The sequence below is a fragment of the Podarcis raffonei genome, chromosome 17, assembly GCF_027172205.1.
Source record: "Podarcis raffonei isolate rPodRaf1 chromosome 17, rPodRaf1.pri, whole genome shotgun sequence".
NCBI classification, from domain to species: domain Eukaryota; kingdom Metazoa; phylum Chordata; class Lepidosauria; order Squamata; family Lacertidae; genus Podarcis; species Podarcis raffonei.
Window position 1 is genome coordinate 5,214,749 of NC_070618.1, and position 26,526 is coordinate 5,241,274.

The window sequence follows — 26,526 nt, forward strand, 5'->3', positions numbered from 1 at the left end:
CGCCACCAACCGGCTGAGAGGGGGACGGAAACGGGGAGCCAACCAGCGCGCCGAGGAGGCGGGCTTGGCGGGGTGCGCCGCACGTGATCTACCTCCCTTCCCCCAGCTTTCCCTCTTTCTCCGCTGAGGGGGCGGTGTGGCCTAATAGTGCGCACGCGCGGGCGGCTTCCTCCTCCTCCCCCACTTTCTTCTCGGTCGCGCTGTGAGGAAGACGGCGCCCGAATGGTTTTGTGAGGGGCATCTCTCAGTCATAAGAATCTCTCTAAACGGTTGGCATAAAGACACAGCAACGGTCAATGGCGGTCCCCCCCGCCTGAAAACTAGATAAAAATGAGACGCAATTGTAGCGGGCAGAGCAGTAAATAAGTTCAGAAAACTCGAGGGCAAAATGTATATGTTATCGCTCCCCAAGTGACAATCTGGCTATAGGAGGACGAGCAAATCTTAAAATCCTGGCCTGGTCCTGCCTGATTTACGTATAAGCTAAACAAGCTATAGCTTAGGGTCCCACTCACTTGCCCCCCCCAAAAAAAAATGTAAAGGAAAAAAACCCTGAATGTACATTTCCAAAATATAAGATAAAAAAAAACCTACATACTGCAACAGTGTTTTGTGTGGTGTAGGCTCCTATGATGTAAGTAATGGGCCCCGCCTGCTAGCCTGCTCCCTAAAATATGAAAAATCATTTTAAGTTAGAGCTTAATAATTATTTCACTATTAATATACTACTTAATTGTATTTCAGTTCAACAATTACTTTGATAAAATACATATTTTGTTAGGTATCTGAAGCCATTTGCACATATTAGGTCCATAAATTTCCATATAGCATATACTCAACACAAAAAACAGCGAGAATTTGTTGTTGGCAAAGGATAGCTGGACATATAAAGGGCCCCATTACCTTCAGTAGCTTGGGGCCTCATCAAACCTAAATCTGGCCCTGCCTAGTCTGTCTGTAGAGCAGAGCTGTTATTGGCTGTTCTCTATATTAAGACATGCACAAGGTTATATCCTTTTTTATTGTGGATTAGATCAGCGTTCCTACACATACTTCCTTGGGAGCCTGGGAAGTGTAAAACATGTTTAAGATTGATCTGGAAATGAAACGGGAGCTTGGGTGCAGTGCGATCTTATACATGTCTACTCAGAAATAAGTTCCACTGAGTTCAGTGGAGCTTGCTCCCAGGTAATTGTATATGGGGTACAGGCTTAGGTCCTAAATTTAGGGTTACCCTTTGCATGGAGTAAGACCCACTTAACTGGTTGGGACTGACAACACTGTTTTGCTTTATATTTTATGGGTGAAACCAGTGGTGCTGCTCCTTTTTTATTTTATAAAGGTGCCGTACTTACCACCATAAGTGCCACACTTTTAACATTTAGTGGGGGGGAAGTGCCGGTACTGCTTACCCTTGAGGACCCCCAGAAAAAAGCATTGTGTGAGACCCTCCTGTTTGAGCTATGTTGAACCAGATAGCACACTGTGGCCTAGCAAGACCCTTGTTTGGAATCCAGTTATGACAATGTGGAGTGTGTGGGAACTCGCATGAACAGCCTCTACAGCTGTAATCTTATTTCAACAGAAGGTGGCCTAGAAAGATACAATTTCTCTATTTTTTAGAGTGAGAAAGGCAACAACTATCAACATAATGAAATTCCCTGTTATGTGGAGATTAGGGTTTTTTTAAAATTGGAATGAGGACCTGAGATGGTACAACAGACTACAGGTGGGGATAACACTTTTGAATATGTATCGACCTCTGTAAAAAAAACCACCAAAAATATCTTACAAACAGAAAACTATCTCAGCAAGTAGGGAACTAGCTTAGAACCTTTCTCTGCTGTGTTAGTTTTCTGCCTCCAGTGTGACTTTTATGTGAAGGATCATATGGTATGGTCCACAGCATTTACCATTTTATTCTGCAGGCTTTATAGATCCAGTTTAAGGGTGTGTCCACTACGATCAGTAGAGAAGCTTTGAAGCAGTATTGCAGAGCTGTCAGTGACTGTGATACACATTCACTTTATACTGTGCTACATTTATCCCTTTTTAGACTTTCCTTGAAAGGGGGGAGGGAGCAAGCATATGTTCTGTTTCATCGTCTAACTTCCACTTGTTTTTATGAAGGTTGCAATAGAGCCTATGGATATATATGCGTAATGTACTATTCTGACTTTTCCAATAAATACAGGAAGGTCATATACACTCCTGTACCCCCATCACACATTCAAAAAATGTGTGGGAAATGTGATGGTTTCTAGTCACACCAGTTTCATAGGTTTCACTGTGCTTCAGGTGCTTTCAGACTACAATTCCCATCAGCCCCAACATGGCCAATAGATCATCAAATTGTAGAGTTGGAAGGGACCAAAAGGGTCATCTAGTCTGATCCCCTGCAATGCAGGATTTTATTTTATTTTTTGGCCCAATGTGGGACTCAAACCCACAACTCTGAGATTAAGAATCTCGTGTTGAAATGATAATGGGAATCATGGTTATCTAGAGGGCCATGGGTTCCTCATCCCTGCCCCATTAAATAGTGCCCATGTTGCCTAGCATACTTTCCCTTTTCATGCCTGAAGCCCTTTAGGAACTTTTATCTGGGAAGTGAGATTCTCATGAAATTGATGTGCATTTAATTTTTTGAAAGTGCCTTTCCAAAGCGGCATTGTTTTTACATATTTAATACTCAAGTTAAAAGAAAAGAAAAGATAGTGTCCTTAATAGGTCTTATGCATATATACTTGGAAGTAAATTACGTTTAATTCTGTGTGGCTTTCTCTCACGTATATGTGTGTTTAGGATTGCTGTCTTAGCATTTCCCCTCTCCTGCCAGTTTCCCCCCTTTCACAACTATTATTAAATGGTTACTTCTTTTAATGTAAAACTCCATGCATGCAATCCATTTTCTTGGGGTTGCCAGCTGTTTAACTTGCATTGCCTCTGCACTTTTTACAGTTACTTGAGATGCAAAAACAAAGCAGAAGTTTTGACTGGCATGTAAACCAGAATTATTAAAGTGTGGCCTGATAGATATTTGCATATCAGGCTGTTAAAAGCACAGGAACAAGGCCGGAAAAAAGCCCTGTATTTATTATGAATCCTTACTGGAGCAAGATGGTCTTAAGATAGTTGCACAGAACTTTACGTCAGCCAGTTCCGCTGACAAGCTTTATTGTTTCTCATTTCCCTTCCTTCTAAAGGACAACTGGTTCCGCTGTCTGTTATAGTTCTCTGGAAATATGTGTAATTGTAAGCTTGGTTGCTCAACTTCCAAAGCCTTATTACTGCAGTCAGAGTCATCCTAGTCCCTTGGTTGGCAACTAGTTTTGCTGGAATGGAAGATATAGTGGGCAAATGCCCTAGACTTCATATGCAGCCCCATGGCCTACTCAAAAGTACAACTCTCTTCCCCGGACCCCCCCCCCCAACCTTTTATCACCTCAATTGCAATTGCAGGAAGGGGCAGCAGGAGACAACATATTCCTCTTTATAGACCTGGATTTGGTGTAATTTCTGCTCCTCAATTCATCTGAGTAAGAAAGAACAACCATGGAGTACACAGCCACCTCGTTTAATATGTTTGTCTCTGTGTGGATATATTTAGTCTTTACTTTCTGTATTTACAAGTCACTTTTCTGTTAAGAAAACCTGCAAAGTGTCAGGAAAGCACCTAAAAACTTCCTGTGCAGAAGCACTCTATTAAAAGACAAAAGTCCAGTTAAAATGTAGCTAAAGAACAGTGGTGAGCGGCATTAATAATTAGGGATACTCTAGTAAATGAATGTCTTCACCTGTGAAAAAAATGCAAGCAGGGAGGAAATGGGCTCTTTTGTTTGGCCTGCAAAGCTACATATCGGGGCTTTTGAGCAAGCTGATTGTCTACCACCTTTGGGGGGGGGATCTATTCCAAATTGAAATAATACTGGATACAATGTTGTTTTTCCAATTGTTAATATATTACATAGCTTTCATGGCACCCACGTCCAGGTTGTACTTCAGGCAAGGATTATTTCTGGTTGCCTCTCACTGACAAGCTGCAGTGTACCCATAATCCATGACCTACTATCTGACTCTGCTCCTGACTAATCAGGATTTTTTCTGTCTTCACCTCGCCAGATTTCTCCAAATTGCATGCAACTCCCTCTCATGGGCTTCTTGGAGCTGTATTTTTTCAATAAATAAGTGGTCATCCTAGGGATAAACAAAGTTTTTCTCTCCTTTTTATTGTTTAGTGGACTACAGCTACAGCCTAAAAGCCAGACCTCATAATCCTATACCTAAATCTAATTAAATTCAAAAGACCTGGATTACAGCATTTAAATGTGTTTAGGATTGCAGCCAACCTTGGGTTTAGGCCCATTTAAATGATATGGAGGATTTGTACACACTCCTGTTTACTATGCATCTAGTGCATTCTCACTGCTGGTTTGGGAAGCGGTGTGCACATGATGTTAGCTACGGTCCATGTCTATCCTGTTGTTTCTTATGAAATACTGCACAAAATATTTGATGAGTTTCCCCTCAAAACCAGCTTCTATCCAAATTGAGCAAAAAAAATAACCTAGCTGTGCTTTTAAGCCAGTAATGTGTACACAGCCTGTATCCGATGAACCCAATGAGCTGGTTCAAATATTAGATGGCAAACCTGCTAGCAAGACCTGGATTTTAACCATGTGCAGAACCTAGCATAAGGTTACCAGATTTTTTTCAATGAATCCAGGGACACTTTTTATCTTCAATGGATTTTGTATGGGGACTGATTTGTAAATCCGGGGACTGTCCCCGGGAAACAGGGACGTCTGGTAACCTTAAGTCCTAGCAACATACATGCCTTAAAGATTATTAAAGGAGCTGGGGTATTATTTAGGGGGGCTGTTTGGTGGGGGTTGTTGCTGTCAATTTTTTGGATCTTTATATTGGATCTTATGATTTATGTAGAAATGGTTCAATTTGGTCGTGTGTGTTTTGATGTTTTGTTTATGGTTTATGACTACTTTTGTTATGTTCGTAGTTATGTATTTTTTATGTGTTATAAGCTACATTGAGCATGGTTTTAACTTTGGAAAGACGGCATACAAATAAAATGATTGATGTTGTGAAGGACAGCTAGCTATGACCTTGAATTCTTGAGCAATCTTTTTGCAGTTGCTGTACGCCAGGATTTTTGGACTTCTGGGAAACCTTAAAAATGAGACTTATCCAAATAGCATTGTACTAAAGATATGCTCAAGAATGTATGGATTGTGAGAGACCAAGAACTGAACAGACAGTTCAGTGCAGCTCCCTCTGTGAAATGCCCTCAGCCTAAGCTAATCAAGAGGAAAAACAAGGGCAGATTAACCCTTAGCAACCTGCAGTGAAGCATGCTTCTAAGAGAGGCCTTGACTGGTGTTTCTGTGAGTTAGGAAGCAGAGACAGGGCTATGGGGCTCCTGCTGATTTTGGGGAGTGGGATGGGGAATGAATATATATTTCCCCCCATCCTTGCTTAGGAAGAAAAGCTCCTACAGGGGGATTTTGAGCAGGGGGTAAATGGCTACAGGAAGAGAAAGAGTTAAGCTATGCAGCCACACACACCCTCCCAACACACACACTTTGCTTAAGATTGCAGCCTCTGAGGCAGCTGGGTTAAAAATAAAAATGGGTTAGGGACACTGCATATGTCATTTTAGCCAAGGAAGGAACACTGAAAGGCTGTGGCAACTGGTAGCAATTTGACATGGTAGGGCCGCAATTTTTAACCTTGCTGTTTTTATCACAATAGGACTCGTACAGAACTTAATTAGGAAAGGGAGCCATTTGACATGTGCAGAGTGCCATTGTCTCCTCTCTCTAAAATAAAAGTAAAAATCAATTATTATACACACACCTATGGACAGGGAAAGAGCTTCCACGGCCAAAGTATGATTTTCAGACAAGATGGACTCCATACCTCCTATTTGGAAATTAAGCCATTGTGCATAGCGAATTCATGTATGAGTTACACCTACACATCTGTTGCCAAAAACATGTTGCCAAAACCCTATATACCAGCAACCATTTTGCACGGGAGTTGCATTCCTGACCCCCGCTTGTGTTGGTAAAGTCAGCAGCGGAGCAAGCCGATTGGGCGCCTGGGGTGGCATGCATGCCCTGTGCCTGGGGGCGGGGCCAGTTGCCCACAGGGTGGGGCCAGCCAGGGCAGGACGCTCCGCAGGGCCTCCGAGGTGTCTGCCTATCTCCTCCCACTCAGCCACCCTACAGCTGAGGGGGAGGCAGCGAGCGGACCATTTGGGGCAGCAGGGAGGCGGCGGGCGCCCAAGCTACCGTGTCACTTCCAGGAGAGCCGCGTGGCTCGGGCGCGCAGCAGGCCCCGCGGTGAGTGCCGCCCAGCATTTTGTCACCCCCCTCAGTGATGACACCCGGGGCAGCCCGCCCCCACTGCACCCCCCTTCCTCCATCCATGGGCAAAGTGTGTGTAAGCCTGTTCAGCCCCTTTTCTGCCTACTTCATGGGTCGGCACAATGTGCACATCCATGATTGTGCATGATTTGGATGTGCCTTAAATGATTATTGCCTGTACACAAATGTGAGGAAAATGTGTGTCCAGCTGCATAAAGCTTTCCTTCCCCCAAAATCATTTTAACTACAGTATTCATTATCCAAAGTGGTAATTTATCCAAAAAGAGAGAGGTTGTTTCATTCAAGCCAGGGCACAGCTGAACATATTTGCAGTGTATGGCTCAGTCCTGACAATGTGAAGTCTCTGCTCATGTGCAGAGTCATTACACCAGACTAATCATAATCAGCCTCAGATATTTTTCAAGATTTGGGATACTATCTCCCAGGTTTGGGAAAGGATGTAGAGTCGAGTCATATTCAAACAGGCACAGAGCCCAAATTTGTCATTTTAGAAATTCATTGACAAATTCACAAGACAAATTCAAATAGTGACAGCATCCCCCCCCCCCAATTCCTGTGCATTCAAGATATATACCCTGCTAGGGGAAGGGCTGCTTGGAAGCAGATCCACACACCTTTTCTGGAAATACTCAGGAAAATACTCTGTAATTACACACAGTTCAAATCTACCTTATCTGCCCTGCACTGCCCTGTCAGCTGCTTCTGCAACAGCAGCTTTTAATGAATGAATATAGAGAAATTATTAATAGTTTGTTGCAATTTATATGGAAGCCACCCACTATTTTGCCTCCCAGAAAGATAAATGCAAAATGCAAAATGATTAAGTAAATTCATTTATTGAAAGAGACTTGCTGTTGCTTCCTTGCTCTTTCTAGCAAAGTCACAAAACGATACTGAACTCAGCAAACAAACAAACAAAATGCTCCTCAAATGAGGAAGTGTTTCCTGATGCTTCTCTGGCCTTCTGGGAAAGCATGGGCTAATGCTAGCACATAGGGCTGTTTTGGAAGGATTGCTGACCCCTCCCATATCTGCTCTGGTGACTGTGCTGGACAGGCCCCATCATAACAGATGGAATAAGAGTCTTTCTGCTAGGGCTAAATTTCCTGCAATCCAATCAGTCACATGACTTTTCCTGCTTAGTAGACACATGGGAAGCACCTCTTTGCCATAGCCATCCTTTTGGATTAGGATTGGCCGAGTGATGCAGAGAGCTGATCAGCCAGAGAATAGGAGATTGGCAGGTATGTCCCTGTATGGTCAAGGAAGTATAAAATGGGTGGAGGGGTCAGGAAAGAGTGATTTTGAAGAGGAAAAGATGCTTGACATTTTCCTAGGGAGGTTTGTGCCTTAGTAACCTCAGTGGACCAGCATCCATTGCCTTTCCCCCTTCCTTTTAAACCTGCTATGCTGCTCTCACTTTTCATAGCAGCCAGGCATGCGAACTAAAATGTTGTGTCAAATGTATGATTGCTTATAACATTTGTTTGATTTATTGATTGGTGACATTTGTGTGCCACCTTTTCATCCAAGGATCTCAAAATGGTAAGCATGGTTCTCTTATCCCAGTTTTATTCTCACAACAACCCTGTGAGGTAGGTTAAGCGGAGAGACAGTGACTGGCCCAAAGTCACCCAGTTAGCTTCCTGTCTGAGTGGGGATTCCAACTCTGGTGTTCCAGATCATAGTCCAACACACTAACCATTACACAAAACCCATTACAGGGCCCTCAATCAGGATTTGGAACGTAACACATGGATTAAACCCCTTTTCTGCACCACGGGATGAGAACTGCACATACCCTTCTGTTTGCCCCAGGAGGGAAGACTATAATGAACACCAACAGCAGCTTTCCTTCTGTGAAGCAAAAAGTTCACAGGGGTGCGGAATGGTCCCAGTTCTGATCAGGGGGCCCTATGGGTAAGATCATTACTATTAAACCAATTGAAGTCTATGGCACTGATAACACCCATTTTCTTCCTTTGAGGTCCAGAGGCAATTTGTAAATGTCAAAAGAGCTGCTTGAGGAAGAGAACTGGCAGCAGAGGGCTTTTATTTTTTCCAACTGTGTCCATCCGGTAACAAAGATGGAATCTAAAGCAGGGCTTAGGCCTTCTTTAAGATTTTGTCAGCAAACTCGCATTGGAGTCACAAGATCAAAGAATCATAACGTTGCATTAGTGAGAGTAACATCTCTTCCTCTTTAAAATTCTGTGCATTTTCTAGTTCCTCAGGAAGTAGACTGTGCTTCCTAAGGGCTAAGAAGCAGGCGAGAACAAGCAGACAGGCACCCACCCCTGGTTATATACAGAGCACAGGCTGCCTTAGTGCTACAGAACCATATACGTCAGTGCCATAACTAGTCATTTTTAGGCCCCTAATTCTCTGTTGCTGCTGCCACCCGAAAAACCAGCAGCAAGATAGTTAAGAATAGTTGTGAGCTTTAGAAGCTGTTGCTGCTGCAATTCCAAAGTCCCACTGGTCAGATGAGTGTTTCTTCCCAGAAGCTGATGTGCTGGTTGCTGCAATCCAACATTACATTTCTTTGCTTTTCTCCCCAGCTGGTGGCAATCAGTAGCTAGAGGTCCTTAGGCTCCAGGCACAAAGCCCAAGGAGGAACTGCAGTGGTGGCTCTCGGGCTGGCCTGCTGGCCTCAGAGCAAGCTGGATTCTGGCTTTCCATCTACCATTTTGAAAACATGCTTAAGTATTCCATGCTGAAAAGAAAACATGACACAATCTTACCTTTTAAACTATCAATACATGACCCATTTGTGCCCCTGTCTTGGTTGGTTCTGCCCACCCAAGTTACACTGCTGAACAAAGTACATGATAAAGAGACGAAGGGAAGATACCTGGTGTTTACCTGTGATTTACAATTCAGTCATTCTTTATTGCTAGAAATTCTGGTTTGTTTTTGTCTTCCCTTATTAATTGACTACAGTTTTTTGGAGAATCTTGCATGGCAACTTAGCTGTACAGCAAGCAGGGCAATCCAGAGCTTCTGGAGGCTGAGCCAAAATCCTCCATTCCCCTAGACTTTGATCTAACATATATGCATGCCGGTTGATGGCATACTCCTCTGGACGTGTGTCACCTGGGCAGATCAGGCCACCACACACAAACACCTTGTTATCCCCAATTGAGCACACTGCATGTGAAAGATCCAAGCTGTAGTTATTCGGCAAGAGTGGGACAAGTTTTGTGGATTTGCTCATTTTGATCTTCTGCAGGTTTATTTCCAAACTCTCTTTGTGGCTCTGTATGCTCAAGACATTCTCCTGAGGAAAGGACAGCAAGGGCTTGTGATTGAACTGAATGGGAAACGTGATGTACTGCACCACATTCTTAGTCTGAGTGTCAAAGCAGTCCAGCACACCTACTCGGGAGAAGCGCCCATTCACCAAGCACCTTCCTGTCACAATGTAAATGGTCTTGTCTCCCTTGGTGATCAATGCAGTTGCATCCATAGGAATACTCATCTTTCCAGCAAGAATCCACTTCTCTTTCCCTTCGTCATACTTGTAGATACTTGAAATGTACTTCCTTGGGGCCGTGCTTCCTCCTACAGAGTACACTGCCCCCCCACAAGTCACCATGGTGTGGAAGACCAAACCTATAGGCAGATCCGGAAGTTTGATCCAGGAGTTAGTATCTATATCATACTTCCAAGCTGTTTTCAAGCCAGAGATCTGCTCTGTTGTTCCTCCAGAAACATAAATGTATCTCCCTAGCGATGTTGCACTGAGAGCAGCTGCTTTGTAAGGCATCTCTGTCAGCTTTAGCCAGATGTTCTCTCCAATGATATAAGCGAAAACCCCGCTGTTGAACTTACCCTGCTCTTTTTGCCCTCCTAAGATCACCACAGAGTCCATTAATGCCCCTTTCCTTTGTTGAAGCATCAGGCTTTGAGGATTGCCCTTTTTACGATCACTCAAAGTGCTCTCTATCCGGGACAGGGGACCAGTGTGGTCTGCAAAGAGTAACACTTCACGGCAAGTGGACAGAAGCATACTGGTGGAGACAGCGGATAAATGAATGTAGGTAAAATACTTCTTAAAATATTTCTCCCTTTCAGTCTTTCTGTATTTCACCCACTGGAGGAGGGTTGAGAGAGTCTGGTCCTCGTTTTGTACGTGAAGATGTTCATCCTTAAGGAGCCTGCTGAAGACATTAGGGGGGCAGTGCATGAAGTCTGTTATGCCAGGGCCTGCCCAGTAGTTGAAGTTGTCTCGTATACCATCATAAGCAGCATTTGCCACATCTTTCATATCGTATGAGGTGGCCAGGAGCATGTAGTAGAGGCAGTTGTTCTTCTTAAGGGACCTAAGGAGGAAGTCAGAACAGTGGCTCCTTAGAGATGGGGAACTGAAATACTTGGCTCCCTTCAGCAGGTCCTCCACATTCTTCTCAGAAATTACAATCTTCCCAGTATAGAAGTAGTCGAGCAATTGCTCCACCAACTCAGAGCTCAGGAACTTGGCATCAATGATAATAAAGAGTTCATCATCCGCTTTCATGTCATTGCTGGATATCAGATTCCTAATATGGGAGGACATGGCTGCTAAAACATTGAGGTGGGCATAGAAGACTTTCTGGTCCACACTGAGGGCCACATCACAAAACTCCCGGTTCTTTCTCTGTTTGTTGAGGGCCTGCATCATAAAACTGTTGTGGTTCTTTTCTGTAAACTGCATCCTCATTTTTGGGGCCAGGCTTGTCTGGAATTAAGGAAGATGGTATAAGCGTAGAGGACTCTTTGCCCAGTTGTTAAAGACCCTACTCTGGGTACAAGGAGTGATGTCATCAAATAAAGCTGCTAGGTCACAATTATCTGTGACATGTGTTGACAAGAGTCTTTTCAAATTGTCCCTTTTGTACTGAGAGAATAGCAGTCTCACTTCAGGTAAACCCGATCCAGAAAGAAAGAGGTTCCATTGATTGGAGGTGAGGGGGCTTCACCTGTACTATCTAGTGTTTGTATCGAAAGGTTACATGTTAGAGTCTTCCCAAGGAAATGTTAGGTTATAGTTAAACGCTGTGGTGATGTCAAATAAGAATACATTCCCACTTAATTTATTAGGTTCCACCATGTATGATCTAAATAACAGAGCATTCTGTTCCCCAAAGTAGAACCAAATTTGGGTATCTGTATTTTGGTAATGCCTTGATAGGGCAAACATTCCACTGATATGACTTGGTTTCAGCATGTCATACAAAGGATTTAGAGAAAGGCCTTAAAATGGATAGTAAGAGTTGGCTTGTGGTGAACCAGCAACAGGGGTGCCATGGGACTGTGAAGGGGTGTTGCTTTGCTTGTGCTTAATGGCCAGCTCACTGGTTTTTCACAAAGAGGGCCAAACAAGATTATATGTTTAATATGTGTATGCATGTATGATTTTCTTATTTAAATAGCAACCATGGGGGGCTGATAAGAACTGTGGGTACTTAAGGTTTAACTCTCTAACTCTCTTCCCACATGCCATGATTCTGATTCCTGCATCGCCACTACCATGGCTGCTATTTTAACAAGAAAAATTGGATACCCTGGAAGTGCCTGTATGCATTTAATGTATGATCCACTTTGGGTCACTGGTGAACTAATGTTATATACAATTAACTCTACAAGATACACTTGTCAAAGGCTTGAGTTTATTTGCTTTGCAACCCTGTTAATTCTCTTGGAATTCTCAGCGGCTGTTGATACTGCAAACCATACTTTAAGAATGACTTTATGGTTTGGCTTCGGGGAGTGGGTAAAAATGAAAAAAAAAAAATCTCCTCCCCACCCTTACTTAAGTCTCTTCTCCTTATTGAAAACTAACGTGATGCCCAGCAGTGGGGAGAAGTAAGAAAAGAAAATATTCCAACAACTATTTATACCCACCCAGCAAGCTTTACTAGCAAAAAATGTATAGCACACGGTCTGTCAAGATGAGCACAGCTGTTCCCACAAGCTGAGGTGTTGCCTGGCTCTGGGAGACAACGCTAGACCCAGCTTTTCAGAAACCTGGTCAGCCACTCCAGGCCACAGTTCTGCACTATCCTTATTTAAAAAAAGGTAAAGGTAAAGGACTCCTGACAGCTAAGTCCGGTCATGAACGACTCTGGGGTTGTGGCTCTCATCTCACTTTACTAGCCGAAGGAGCCAACGTTTGTCCGCAGACAGTTTTTCCGGGTCATGTGGCCAGCATGACTAAGCTGCTTCTGGCGAAACCAGGGCAGCGCACGGAAACACCGTTTACCTTCCTGCAGGAGCAGTACCTATTTATCTACTTGCACTTTGACATGCTTTCAAACTGCTAGGTTGGCAGGAGCTGGGACAGAGCAACGGGAGCTCACCCCGTCGCAGGGATTAGAACCACCAACCTTCCAATCTACAAGCCCTAGGCTCTGTGGTTTAGGCCACAGTGCCACCTGCGTCCCTCACTCTCCTCATGCCTGTGCCCCAAATCTGTACAAGAAGGTGCTAAGTGTCTTGTGACACTGTACCATTCAAATGTTATAAACACTATATTACCATTTCTCACTTGTCTTTTTCTAACCTAAAAGGCCCCCAACACTTAATGATTCTAGCAGGAGAGGGGCTATAATCCTTTGATTATTTTGGTTACCTTTTTCCATATAGAACATTATATGCAGCTGATTTGATGCATGATTACTTGGAAAGTAATACACATCATCTTAATTTGAATGGGATTGACTCCCTGTAAAGTTTGCATAGCATTACAACCTCAGCATTTTCTCTTTCTCTGAAACAACTTCTTTTTGCTTTATGCTCTAGGCAGTGCTTCAGCTTCTAGTTTCCCTGTAGGCTGAATTAAAAATGCTGTAGGAGGAAGGGTGGTTGAATCATCCTCCAGATGTTCTCAGTTTCTTGTCACAACAGTGTAATCTGCCCTTTAACAATTGGGCAATTAATAACAGTGTTTGATATTTGCATAAAAGGGACAGAGTGCAATTGTGTTTGGAATATAGGTATTATCATAGGATAGCACTGACAACTGACCAGAAAAAGAATGGTGTTGCTCCTATGTATTTAATAGCAGCTTGATCTGTAAAAGTCAGCGAGTTTAAGCTTAAACAGCTTAGAAATAAATGTTAGCATTTGCTAACTGTAAATCAAGATGTCACTAAAAAGGTACAGGAGCAAACGTTAGTGTAAAAATAAACTTATTGGCAACCCTACTTCAGGTACAGGGATTTAGAATACCGTCTTAAACTAAAAAGAATAATGATCGTATTATTGAAGAAAATTGGAAGAAAGATGAACAGATACAAATGAGAAAAAGACTCCTGTACTCTTACATCTATGAAAGAGAACATTTTGAAAGGTGTGCAACTTGATTTGCATGCATGATAAAAGCTGTGAAATTATTCAGGATAAAGGAGCTTTGCCTTTGCCTCTTTTCACCCCACTGCTAAGCCATATCCATCTGCTTCTGTTTAACACATTCAAGTTAAGACTGCCCCTTTAAAAAAAAACCTTACGTTGCTTCTATGCTTTTCATGTCTACCACACACAAATGGGTTGGTGAAACTTCCCATCACTTTAATGCCAGAAAGACAGGAACAGGCAACTTTTTACTGCCACTGCTTCACTGTCATTCATAACTGTGAGCTCTGCAGAACTCTGTAGGTGAGGCTTATAGAGTAGCTTGATTGGGACTAGAAACTGGGAGACCACGGTTCCAGTCCCACTTGACCATGAAGCTCACTGAGTAACCTTTGACCAGTCAGTCTCTCAGCCTAACCTGCCTCCCAGGGTTAATCAAGGACAGCTTAAAATGAAGTGCCATTGAATTTAGATAAATTTACAGCCAGATAAATATATTTAGGTTTGCAGTTCTAAAACCCCTTGTGGTATTAAATGGCTGTAACTCTATCTGGTCAAATATTACCACACCTATGCAACTCAAACAGGTTGTCTTTGGCACATGAAGCTCATCCCAGGTGACATAGCAGGCTACAATAATTGTTTTGTATTGACTCTGAAGCTTGTTCTTAAACATTGTTTGTTCCCCCACCTTCAAATAGCAACACCTGGTTTCTGCCACTGACAGGTAGAGCTTTGGTGTTTCACCTGAACATTACAGGAGGCAAAATAAGTGTTGCATGACAGGATGATTTGTAAGCAGTGACAAATGGGAAGATTTATTTTTTTTAATGTGGGGTAGCTTGCTGGAATGTTATACTTTTCTTAGCAGTATTGTGCCTTAGAGGGTGGTAAAGTTATCAATCATCAAGCAAGCTCAGTGGCATGTGCCAACATAAATGGAGCTGAAACAAGAGAGAGGTATCCGCATGTGTGGGAGAACTCTAGCGTTAAAAACGTAGGTAAAAGGGGTTAACTCATTGAAGCCCAAATAGATAAGGAATTTGATCATCAATTGGGAAAGAATAATGGAAAACTATAGAGGGTGAATTGGCTTCCTTAAGCCCCTCATTCTTAGTATTCCAGACTAAAGGAGGCTCACTGGAACCCTAAACAGTAGCATCCCTGTTAGGGAATGAAGATATACTGCAACATTTTGTTGCAGTTTCCACTTATATATTATACAGTTGAGTATATTGTATTTACCAGAAACTTTATTTCTCTGCTGTGTAACTGTAAACTGTATGGTTGAGTTGCAGACAGGAGGGATAAGCCTGGAGAGCAAAGGAACAGGAAATGTTTGCATTTCCATGCATATGGTTCTAAAACTCAATACAAGGTGAACTTAAAATAAAATAAAAAATACAATGCTTGAATAGTTTCACAACCCTGTTACATACCCAAACAAATATGACACATATAAACCTGCAAACTTCCTCTCTCACCACACCTGAAATGTCAGGTAGTCTAAAGGTTATTTCCAAACACTGACATTTCCTCGGGTCCCGTCCCCCCCAGCGATTTTGAGAATGGTAATAGCAACAAAGAGATTATGTGCTTTCCACACCAGCTTAAAGTATGAAGGATATAGAAATCTTCCTGAGTTTGTGTGCCCATTCTCTTTTCAGGCCAGAGGAAATGGGTGCGGCACTTAGTGAGTTACCCAACTCCAGAAATCGCAATGTGGTTGACCAAGCAGAATTATGCACTGCTGTTTTCCAGTCACTCAGAAGTAAGTCCTATGCAGTTCCAAATAAAATAAGGCCTGCAATGCGCTTACCTGGGAATAAACCCCACTGAATTCAATAGGACTTGAGTAGATGCTGTTAAGAAATTGCGCAGTCACTTCCATGCAGGTGTACATAGACCTGAAGACAGTCAATATGCCCGGAAGCTTTTAAGGTTTAATAGGTTATTGTATTTTAGTGTTTTGTTGGAAGCCGCCCATAGTGGCTGGGGAAACCCAGCCAGATGGGTGGGGTATAAATAATAAATAATAATTATTATTATTATAAGGAGGCTTCTTCCGAGTAAGTACGCCTGGTATTGCCAAGGTGGGACTGCAGTCGTCTGCGTGTCCGAACTGGACATTAATATGCCCAATAAGGGGTTGTCTGGGATGCTGTTTTAGCAGTAAATAGGAATTATTTCCGAGTAAACGTGATTGGGGATTGGCATATTCTGGTGTTTGCTCTTTATTGTAAAGCAATAAAGCTTTGAAGGCCGAGAAGGGCAACGACAACTGCTCCCACCAATAAAAACTCCATGCCATGAGTCTAATAAATGAGTTATTTGGCACATATCAGGAAAATAGTCTTCAAAAGGGCGTTAGCCTAGTACAGCCCTCATGAGTCACGGCTAACCAAGAGCCCTCGCCCTCAAAGGGACATTTTCTGGACTGGGCAAGCTTCCTCTTCCTTGTGCCTCAGGGCCAAGGCTGTAGAGCAGCCAGCTGTTCTTCAACTACAACTCCCATCATCCCTAGCTGCTGGCTACGCTAGCTAGGAATGACGGGAGTTGTAGTCCAACGCCGCCTAGAGGCCCAACGTTGCTGCCACAGAGCAAGCCTGCCACCACCCGGCTTATGCCAGTAGCTGTGTCGGACCTCGATTGGCTGGCCTGCCTCGGACAGGATCCGTGCGATTGGACGGGGAGGTGGGGGGCGGGCACGGACTGTCCCCGCTGTCATTGGCGGATACGTGGCGCGTGCTTCCTCCCGTTCTACGCACGCGCGACGGGAGAAGCCGAGGAAGCGTCTCTGCCTGTTGGGTTGGTGCCTTGAGCGCGCGCGTTTGCCGTTTCTCTGCGCTCTCCACTCCCCCCCCCCGCCACGCTCAACCAACGGTCGCCGCGATGCCGCTGCAGTTCGAACTGTGCCCGGGCCGGCCAATCGGCGGGGACCACCCCTGCTTCATTATCGCGGAGATTGGCCAGAACCATCAGGGGGACCTGGAGACCGCCAAGCGGATGATCCGAGTGGCTAAGGTGGGGAAGGTGGGCGTGGCCAACGGGGGTGGCAAAGTGGTGGGTGTCGAGGCTGGGTCAGTTGGGCTGAGGGGCGAGAGGCGGGAGGATGGGGAATGGGAGCAGAGCGGAGGTGGCCGGCTGGTGGCTGCCTGTTCTCGGTGTTTTCTCGGGTATCATGGATAGAAGCTGCATGTGGGAGAGGGAACTAAACAATAATGGCTAATTAATGATACTCGGGGAAGCAACTTAGTGTCAGGTGGGGGACTGTCAGGTAAATAAAAAATGGGAGCTGTCAAGAATTTTATTATTACTTATTTGATTTATATACCACCCTTTAACCAAACATCTTGGTGTACAACATTAAGAACATAATTTACGGACATAATAATTGCAACATAAACCAGAGTTGTTCGCGACTGGACCTAACGGTCAGGGGTCCCTTTACCTTTAAAGAGCATAATAATAGACAACATAATAATAAAATAGTTGTAATAACAGTCCCTAAGGCAGAGATTCACAAACTGTGGTCCAGTGACCCCTGAGCCTCATGCAGCTGCACCACAGCACCTCAGTTAAAAAAGACAATTAGAAATCATGCGGGATCTAGTACAGGACGTTGCAGTTGTTGCCACAGAAAGGAAAAACTGTTATGTGGTCCGTCAATATTCAAGAGGTTTGAGGGGGAGAAAAGTTTGGAGTGGGAAAGGGTGATGGGGGGGGATGTTTGGCACTTGAGGTTTGTAAACCTTTTGTACTTAATAAAGGTAATGTGTAAATGATGAGAATTGGGAGATTGTAAGCCACAAACCAGTTATCAAGGGGTATTTGGATTTTAGCTCTTTTAAAAAAACCCTCCTGAGATGGTTTTATGATATTTCCACCTTATCCTTCCTTCCAAGGAGCTCAGAGTTTCATCAGATCCAACGGACATTGTGAGCGTCAACCCTGTGAGTTAGATTTGGCTGAGAAACAAGAGCGTAAGATGAGGCTGCTGAATGAGGCCAGTGGCCCATCTAGTTCAACATCCTGTTCTCCCAGGATGTTCTGACCAGGTTCCTGTGTGAAACTGGCAAGTAGGACCAGAGCATTTCCCCCTCCTGTGGGTTCCAGCCACTGGTATTCAGAAGTATTACTTCTTCCAATTGTGGAGGCAGAGTATAGAGCCATTCTTCTGTAGTGGCATCTGGGCCTAGTTCCCTTTTCAGCCATTCAACTATGTCACTGAGCTACAGCCCTTGCATATGGAGCTAAAGTTCTGTTATAATGCGTCCTGTTGGAGGATGCGCTGATGGAATGATCAGAAAAGCACAACATTGAATTACTATGTGATTAGAATTGGGAACTGGTACCATCGTTGACCTTAAATGGTTCATCAGTTGGGTTCATTAGTCTGCAAGACCCTAATCTGAAATGGAAAGAGGAGTCTATCTGCTGAACTTTCCTTGGTTTCAATGGCTGTTTAGTGTAGTGTACATCTGACAAAGTCCACAGAGCTTATTCCACAATAAACTTATTAGGTTGCTTACACACCAGGCAGATTATTTCCCCCAAAAGAATCCTGGGAACTGTGTTAAGAGTGCTGGGAACTAAGTGTGTGAGAGGTAATCTCTGGTCCCAAAAGTCTTTAAATGGTGTGTATGTAGCCTATGTCCTTAAGGTGTCTCAGAAAGGACTCTTCAATATTTTTTAAATTTGCATTGGTATGGTCAGTTCAAGCGGTGGGCATGCACAGGACTGAGATGGGCATGTTCAATGACCTTGAAGAACTATTGTAATGCTTGTGTCTTTGTAGGAATGCGGAGCAGATTGTGCCAAGTTTCAGAAAAGTGAACTAGAGCACAAATTCAATAAGCGAGCCTTGGAGAGGCCATACACTTCCAAACACTCTTGGGGGAAAACTTATGGAGAGCACAAGCGCCACCTGGAGTTCAGCCATGATCAGTATCGAGAGTTGCAGCGATATGCAAAGGAGATTGGCATTTTCTTCACAGCATCAGGCATGGATGAGGTAAGTGAGATGTTGGTTTTGTTTTAAGAAGGAGCTGCCACATCTGAAATTACCCACAACTTGGTGAACAACCCCATAGTACGCAGGGAACACAGGGAACCAGAATTTCAAAACTGTCCTTAGTCCATCTTCAGCAGGTTAGGAAATGAGCTGGCACCAGTATTTTTAGAGCAGTGTCTTCTATCTAGTTGCAGCCTTTTCAGTATCGATGTAAAAATCACATATGTTTTCCAGTGTCTGACCATGGTCTCTGCATAAGGGTTGCTGATTCCCCCAGAGGGATCCTCTGTGGTGAATAGTGTCTTGTCCCGTGACTGTAACACTGAACGCAGAAGTCAAACCTGCTGAAATTTCCATTGCGGAATGTATGTACTGGTGGGTTTTCTGGAAATTTTGAATCCGTAAGTGCTTTGCTGATGGCATTCAGATTTAGCATCTTTACTGGACTGACTCTTTTGTGCTTCAAAAAAAAATCACTTATGATGACAATAAAGCAAAATAAGTAAATGGTGGAATATTGTTCTGAAGTTGAGTTGGCATGCATTTCACAAGAAAAACTAACAAGGTCATTACAAATCATTTATTTATCATTACAAATCATATAATCATGTACAAATCATTCATTACAAATCATTTATTTTCCACATGTATTTCAGCTGATCTACTTTTGCACACTGGGGGGGGGACTTTTAAGAAAGTAGAGGAGCTGAAATGTTTAATTAAGGAGAAAAATAAAGCATACTTAGTATAGTTTAATGCTTTGTTCAAAGAAACTCAAAACATGACAAGTCATGATTCACTTCCCTCGGAGGCAGTCAGTCTGCTCCCTCCAGTTGTTTATGGGCTTCAGCTTCCATTAGTCTCAGCCATCAGTCATTGGTCAGGGATGAGGAGAGCCTGAGGTGCCTAAAGGGAGAGCTGTGCCAAGGCCTCTGCTGAGGTTCACATTAGGGGAGGGGTAGGTGGAGGGGGAGTCCTTTGCCTGTGTCTCTCGGCCTCAAGATAAAGCAGCTGAGGTGCATAAAATGTTGAGATTTTTTATATCAGGCACTGTGTCGGGGGTGTGTCAGCAAGTCTCTGAGGCCACTGGGCTTGAGGTAACCAATTTCCGTTATGCAGCACTTTGCCTTCAGAAATGCTAACAGGATACGGATATTATGGTACATCCTCCTAGAACTGTAGAATTGAAAAGGACCCCGTGGATCATTTAATCCAACCCATTGCAATGCAGGAATATGCAGCTGTCCCATAAGGGGATCGAACCTGCAACCTTGCTGTAATCAGCACCATGCTCTAACCAACTGAGCTAGACTGTCTGCTTGGTGGACCTAAGGTGTCTGATTCAGGGTTGGTTATATCCAGGTAGAATCAGTGGCATTGACAAATACTCTGAGGCAGATCTGCATCCTCCCTCATTGCTGATGTGTGGGGCAGGGAGGAGCCTTATTCAGCCCAAGGACATTCCCTCCTGGACAACATTCCAGGGGCCACATGTCAGTTGTAGGCGGAGCAACGGATGCAGATTTTACCTTTGCACAGTAGGCTAGTGTTTGCACATACTCATCCCCAACCCTTCCATCCAGCCAAGCAAGAAGCATGATTAGAATTAAAGGATATGTTCCAACCACAGACAATATTACCAAAAAAAGAGTGCAGCACTGAGAGTCCTGAGGGTGGAAAGCTGCATTTGACCCCCAGGCTATTTTAGTCACTCTGTTCTGTATGTTTGGGTTACCATGAACTCTAGTTTTTATTTGTATTCCTTGTGTATGAGCATAGTCATGTGCTGTTCTGCTGTATGTTTCTGGGAAAGGAGGCACATTCATCCAGCTAGAGTGTCTTTATTTGATGGGTAGAATGTTAATGTTAGGAATCTTTGTGTTGTTTTTTTTAAAAAAAGTATTTCTTCACAGATGGCTGTAGAGTTTCTGCATGATCTGGATGTTCCATTTTTTAAAGTCGGATCAGGAGACACTAACAATTTCCCATACCTGGAAAAGACAGCCAAAAAAGGTGATTTGCTAATAACTCGCTTAATATAGCTACTGTTCCTACTCTCCTAATGGTATCACATCTAATGAGAGAATGTATGAATTTGATAGAGCACCCTGCCTTATTACAGTGGTACCTCTGGTTGCGGACTAGATCTGTTCCAGAGGTCTGGCCAGATCCTGAGGTTTTTGCAACCGGAGAGACCACTTCTGTGCATGCGCGTTCGGCCATATAGCGATTCTGCGCATGCACGCGCAGCAAAAACCCGGAAATATACTTCCGGGTTTGCCGCTTACATATCCCAAAGTTTACGTAACTGGAGGGATACATTAGCGGAGGTACGACTGTATACCCAAATTAGATAAAATTGTAAATATCAGCTACCATAAAAAATGACAATAGTTCTTTCGTCTGCATCCTTAGTGTTTAGTAGAAATCTTCTACATTCTTCTCCCACACTCCCACTAATGATGGATGGGTAGAGGAGGACTGCCATTTTCAACTGTAGTCATGGTTTGGTCCTTACCTCCTATGAGGAAGAGGGACTTTTCAGTGGTGGCCTCACAACTCTGGAATTCATTGTCTGTCAACCTCTGGAGGATCACTGCACTCTAGTCTCTTAGAAAGACTCTGCAGATAGATTTCAGGTTGCTTACACGACTTTTTATATACCTATCTGTGAAGTATAAAACTGGATTTTATATTCTGGACTGGTTTATTAGTATATCTAGCTTTTTTTAGTATTGAGGTATCTGAAGAAATTATTTTGTATTTATATTTTGTATTCCGTTGCTTTGCTCAGAAAGGTGGCTTATAAATAGGGAGGGTGTACAGGCCCCAAAATTTGTTGTTTATCTGTGTTTTAAAAACATCTGACCTGTCTCTTAAGTTGCTCTGTGCTCTCTCCACTTTAAATCTGCTCTGGGTTCTGGGGTGCTTTGTATGAAACAAAACTGTGTTCCCCATTCATTAAATGGGGAATATAAAAATGGCTGCAACTTTCCCCCTTATGGCCAAAGTGGATGAAATTTACAGGCAGAATCAATGAATTCTGCCAACCCTTATGCTTTATACCAGTTAAAGGACACATTCCAGCTAAGCAAAAAGCACTCAGGATATCAAGGAGGGCCAGTGAGGGTTGTGTTCTGGAGGGGAGCATGGCTTGGGTGGAGTCCTGAGAACCAAGTAAAGGGCCAGAGACAAATTAATTTGTGTGCACCAGCTGCAGAAATGGCATGGGTGGGCTATGAATAAGTGGGTTGGTATCAATCCATCCAGTTTATAGGCAGATGAAAACTAATTGTCAAGTAATTGACCAGTTTGTATAATGTAGCTGTATGAGACAGAATGTTGGAGTTACAAAATTCCCTTCTAGGTCGCCCGATGGTGATTTCGAGCGGGATGCAGTCAATGAACACAATGCAACAAGTTTACAAGCTGGTGAAACCCATTAACCCGAACTTCTGTTTCCTCCAGTGCACCAGTGCTTACCCTCTTCAGCCTGAAGATGTCAACCTTCGTGTCATAACGGTCAGTGAGGTGGGGTGGAAGGCATGGCAATTCTCCTAAGGTGCCTTATTTTCCTTCTGAACCAATTAATTGAGCAAGATGACAGATCAAGTGCAGTTGGGAATTTGCTGCAACTCTAAGGAGAGGCTTCAGCCCAGCACAGAATTAATTTTCCTAAATCTCATTCCTTTTCTTCTTCTTCAGCAGACTTAAGAGCTCCTTGACTGTGCTAAACTCTGGCCAAAGAAAGTTGCACATAAAGCACAACTAAATTTCATAGCATTTTGTAACAGCTAATGTTAGTGGTTAACTGTCCTCTTCTTTGTATTTACCATCAACTTTTCTATCCTTCTAGGAATATCAGTCTGTCTTCCCAGATATTCCTATTGGCTACTCTGGTCATGAGACTGGGACAGCCATTTCCATTGCAGCAGTTGCTATGGGTGCAAAAGTCCTTGAGCGCCACATTACACTGGACAAAACCTGGAAAGGCAGTGATCATCAAGCATCCCTGGAGCCAAAAGAACTGGCAGAACTAGTGAGAAGCATCCGGATGGTGGAGAAAGCCATGGGGTCCCCAGTCAAGCGGCTCCTGTCTTGTGAAGTGGCTTGCAATGAAAAGGTAAATTTATTATTGAGTGTTGCAAGACCCACTTATTCTGGATTGCTTAACCTTGGGTTACTGACGGGGGCAGCAGCATTCATACACATCCTTCCTAGTAAGGTAATACAGAGATTGCTTTGTAGTGCTTGCCTGCCACTGTAAGAAATCCTTCTACAGGTGTCACCCCGCTTAGGTGCAATTGACTCCCGCATGACCACATATGCATGTGCTGCCAGGAAATAATTAAAGAATGGTGGAGAGAGCTGGAGAGTCCCCAAAGCCTGAGGAGGATGTCGGTGAGCGTGGAGGAAGCCCCAAAGAAGCTGGAGGCGCAGCAATGCTTTGTTTGCATGGCTCAGCTGCTCTGCCTATCAGCTGATGCGTGGGGTAGCGCAGCAGCTGCTTTCCCCATGCATCCTCCAGCCTCCTGGCGGCCCCAGAGCTTCAATTCTAGTTGCAGGTATTTTTAGATCCAGTATTTTTGGTATGGATTGAAAAGAGAGCAGCAGAGAGAACATTTAAAGGGTGTTTAATACAGGCACCCTCCTGTAACTGGAGCTGCTTGGGATTGAACCTGTGACCTCCTGCACGCAAAGCAGATGTCCTGTCACTGAGTTGGCAACGGCTGTATTAGATGCGGTGCATATATGCCTCCCTTATTCTTTTACCTCTAGTTTCCAGATCAGGGGGGAAAATAGCAGCATAGTACAATGACGATGATGATAATTTATTATTTATTCCCCGTCCAACTGGCTGGGTTTCCCCAGCCACTCTGGGCAGCTCCCAACAGAATATTAAAACACGATAAAACATCAAACATTAAAAACTTCTAAAAGTCAGATAGTTGTTTATTTCCTTGACATCTGATGGGAGGGCGTTCCACAGGGCAGGCGCCACTACCAAGAAGGCCGTCTGCCTGGTTACCTCTAGATTCACTTCTCACAATGAGGGAACTGCCAAAAGGCCCTCGGAGCTGGACCTCAGTGTCCGGGCTGAACAATGGGGGTGGAGATGCTCCTTCAGGTATACTAGGCCGGGGCTGTTTAGGGCTTTAAAGGTCAGCACCAACACTTTGAATTATGCCCAGAGACATACTGGGAGCCAATGAAGGTCTTTCAGGACCGGTGTTATATGGTCTCAGCAGCCACTCCCAAGTACAAGACAGGCAACCAGGAGGCACACCATACCCTGTGCCATAGACCTATGAGCCCTCTGCTGCTGAGCAGCTGTGTCCCAAACTGCTGCTGCATGTACCACTTGGGGGCTGCGCCTAGAGCGCAGGCTCGCCTCCCCAAGACATAACCTCCTTCTACTTATCTTTCTGTAGTTGGGAAAATCTGTAGTGGCCAAAGTCCGGATTCCTGAAGGTACCACACTTACGCTAGATATGCTCACGGTAAAAGTGGGGGAACCCAAAGGATACCCGCCAGAAGACATCTTCGACTTGGTTGGCAAGAAGGTCAGGATAAATATTGGTGAAGATGAAACCATCGTCGAAGATGCCATTGAAAACCATGTGAAAAAAGTGAAATGCTAATTTGTGACTATTTTGTGAAATGGGACCTTGGGAAGAAGCACTGTGGTAACATACTAAAACCAGAATGTGCTGAAGTTCAAATGAAGGGTTTTGGGGAAGGGAACCACAATGTGATTTTTTTCTTGTGGGTAGGCTAAAATGTCAATACAATTCAGTGTAGTACTTCTTGAGGAATCTTTAGTTTCTCTTTATTGCTGAAAGCTTTTTGCTAAGCCATGACACAGTAACCTACCCAGAGAAACTTTTCTGAAAGGTAGTGCAGGGCTTTGGAAAAATATGTATTTGTGTGGGCAGGATCAGCACCAACAAATGAATGCTTCTAAATTTCTGTGAATGCCTCTTCAGCAAGACATATGTGTTCCAGGACTTTTGTAGTGTTTTCAGAATTCAGAACAAGACATTGCTATGCGACTTGCAATACTTCCAAGATATATACTGTACAAGAATCTCCTCTGTGCCCTTGATCTTAAGTTTTCTCCTCCCGTCACAAAGAATGGCAGAGGGAAAACTGAATGTATACAAGTTGTACATGGTTGCTGCAGTCAACTAGGTGTGTAAACTTCTCAAAACAAATATTTGGGGCCTAGGTGTGCTGTGTGCCTTCAATTTTAGCTATTCAAACTTTGGGAGAATTAAGGCAGTGTAGAAGTTCCAGGATATAATTTGGGACAGCAGTGATAAAGGAAACAATTCATCTGACAGGAGAGCCTATAAGATAGCATAGCAGGAGAAATCATGTGTCTAAAAACGGGCTGCCACTCAGATTCATGAGCATTTAGTAGACTTTTAACATTTCAACCTGTCTCCACACCATGAAGGCTTGTAACATGGAGCTCTGTGAGAGAAAACTTAACGGTTGCAGTCATGTATTTATTTGGAAGGAAAATCCCACTGCACTTGGGTGGGTGCACAACTGAGCAAGCATGCTTAAGGTTGGAGTGTCAGACTTTCAAGGTTTTCCAGATCATGACTATTCAAGATTCATTGTAATGAATCTAGAAATGTTTCTGTTAGGCAATGGGGCTTGCACACTTCTGCCTTAGCTTGATAATAAATTATTGTTATTATTGATAAGAAGGAATGTGTTTCACTTAAAATAAAGGCCGGAGGTTGTTTTTTTACTTGAGCTCAATTTGCTTTAAGCATAATCCCCATGCATAGGTTGTGGTATTGGGATTGCACCAGCTCACTTGCATTGCTCCTGCTTCCCTCTGCACTGGGCATCACATTTGGATGGATTGTATGCACACAAGGCCTGATTTATGTAGACTGTGCTGTCACAAATTCCAGGAAGCGGGATGGCATGACTCGGCCCTATGCTCTGCAAACATTCTGTCCCAGGCTGTGGATGTCACAGGAGGGCAGGGGTTAAAGAGAGTCAGCACAATCCTGATCCCTCATCTGTTCTGATCAAATGTCTGCACAGGACTTGTCCGAATCATGATTTTGCTGTTAATGATTGAGTTAAACAATGACAAAATAATGGCTGATGGGTTTTTAATTTTTTATTTTAAATGGACAATAAAACTTGGGCAAAGTTACTTTTTCTCCGCCAGTTCGTTTTTATGGGGAAATCTTGGGGGTTTTTTAGGTTGCAGAAGGGATGAACTGACCAATGGCTCCTGTGGTCTTTTGACTTGTAAAAGTCATGCTGGGAGCGTGTCCATTGCTAAAAATGTGCCATCACTGTAGCCTGAAATGATGGGTTTTAATTCACAGTGACCAGGGCCATGGACAACACATAGCTAGGCAAGGACTGTGGCTGGAATACTATACAAAGTGAGCTATTTTGGAGCAGGAATTTTTCAACCATCACCAGAACGTCAAAATAAGGCAATTCTCTCCCTGTGGGTTTGTGCCTAACTCTCACCCTGGCAAAGCTCCCAGCTGGAAGGGCAGGAAGAAGAAAAAGGGGTGTGTTGGGGGAGGGTCATAAAGGAAGAAGCAGCTTTGCGCTGGAGGCAGCAAACTCCTGTTGCTGCAAAAGGCCTCTGAACAACTAAAAACCTGCAAATGAATAAAGCTCTATGAATAAATGGCCATGGTTGCAACAGATAAAGGCAGACTCCTAAAAGACAATATCATATTTCAACCATTTCGATATGACATCTAGTTATTAATAATGCCA

The 26,526-nt window shown here is 43.7% G+C and overlaps 2 protein-coding genes and 1 long non-coding RNA gene across 5 annotated transcripts; 1 reads left to right on the top strand and 2 right to left on the bottom strand.

Annotated features, from left to right (window-relative positions):
• The first annotated feature begins 1,695 nt into the window (after positions 1–1,695).
• On the top strand, positions 1,696–24,568 carry NANS (N-acetylneuraminate synthase). 3 transcript variants are annotated; one of them, XM_053371279.1, is made up of 7 exons: positions 1,696–1,729; positions 15,410–15,513; positions 18,541–18,756; positions 20,670–20,769; positions 22,124–22,278; positions 22,613–22,879; positions 24,189–24,568. In XM_053371279.1, the coding sequence occupies exons 1-7, from the start codon at positions 1,711–1,713 to the stop codon at positions 24,396–24,398; spliced, it is 1,071 nt and encodes a 356-aa protein (XP_053227254.1). In that variant the 5' UTR covers positions 1,696–1,710; the 3' UTR covers positions 24,399–24,568. The 3 variants fall into 3 exon arrangements, with proteins under 3 accessions (XP_053227254.1, XP_053227255.1, XP_053227253.1); XM_053371280.1 differs by lacking the exon at positions 1,696–1,729 and adding an exon at positions 11,283–11,353; XM_053371278.1 differs by lacking the exons at positions 1,696–1,729; positions 15,410–15,513 and adding an exon at positions 16,586–16,766.
• LOC128405090 (uncharacterized) lies at positions 8,449–16,589 on the bottom strand. The gene is made up of 3 exons (XR_008328227.1): positions 15,562–16,589; positions 14,988–15,055; positions 8,449–9,123 (listed from the first exon to the last, which is right to left on the bottom strand). It is a non-coding gene; the product is annotated as an uncharacterized LOC128405090 (long non-coding RNA).
• On the bottom strand, positions 9,276–11,187 carry CCIN (calicin). Its single transcript, XM_053371277.1, has one exon. The coding sequence runs from the start codon at positions 11,107–11,109 to the stop codon at positions 9,337–9,339; it is 1,773 nt and encodes a 590-aa protein (XP_053227252.1). The 5' UTR covers positions 11,110–11,187; the 3' UTR covers positions 9,276–9,336.
• Positions 24,569–26,526: the final 1,958 nt, after the last annotated feature.

Bases quoted from the DNA above. Each gene is read 5' to 3' on its own strand.
- NANS (XM_053371278.1), top strand. From the start codon at position 16,635: ATGCCGCTGCAGTTCGAACTGTGCCCGGGCCGGCCAATCGGCGGGGAC. The intron at 16,767-18,540 runs GTGGGGAAGGTG...GTGTCTTTGTAG, and splicing joins GGATGATCCGAGTGGCTAAG to GAATGCGGAGCAGATTGTGC. The intron at 18,757-20,669 runs GTAAGTGAGATG...ATTTCTTCACAG, and splicing joins CAGCATCAGGCATGGATGAG to ATGGCTGTAGAGTTTCTGCA.
- CCIN (XM_053371277.1), bottom strand. From the start codon at position 11,109: ATGAGGATGCAGTTTACAGAAAAGAACCACAACAGTTTTATGATGCAG.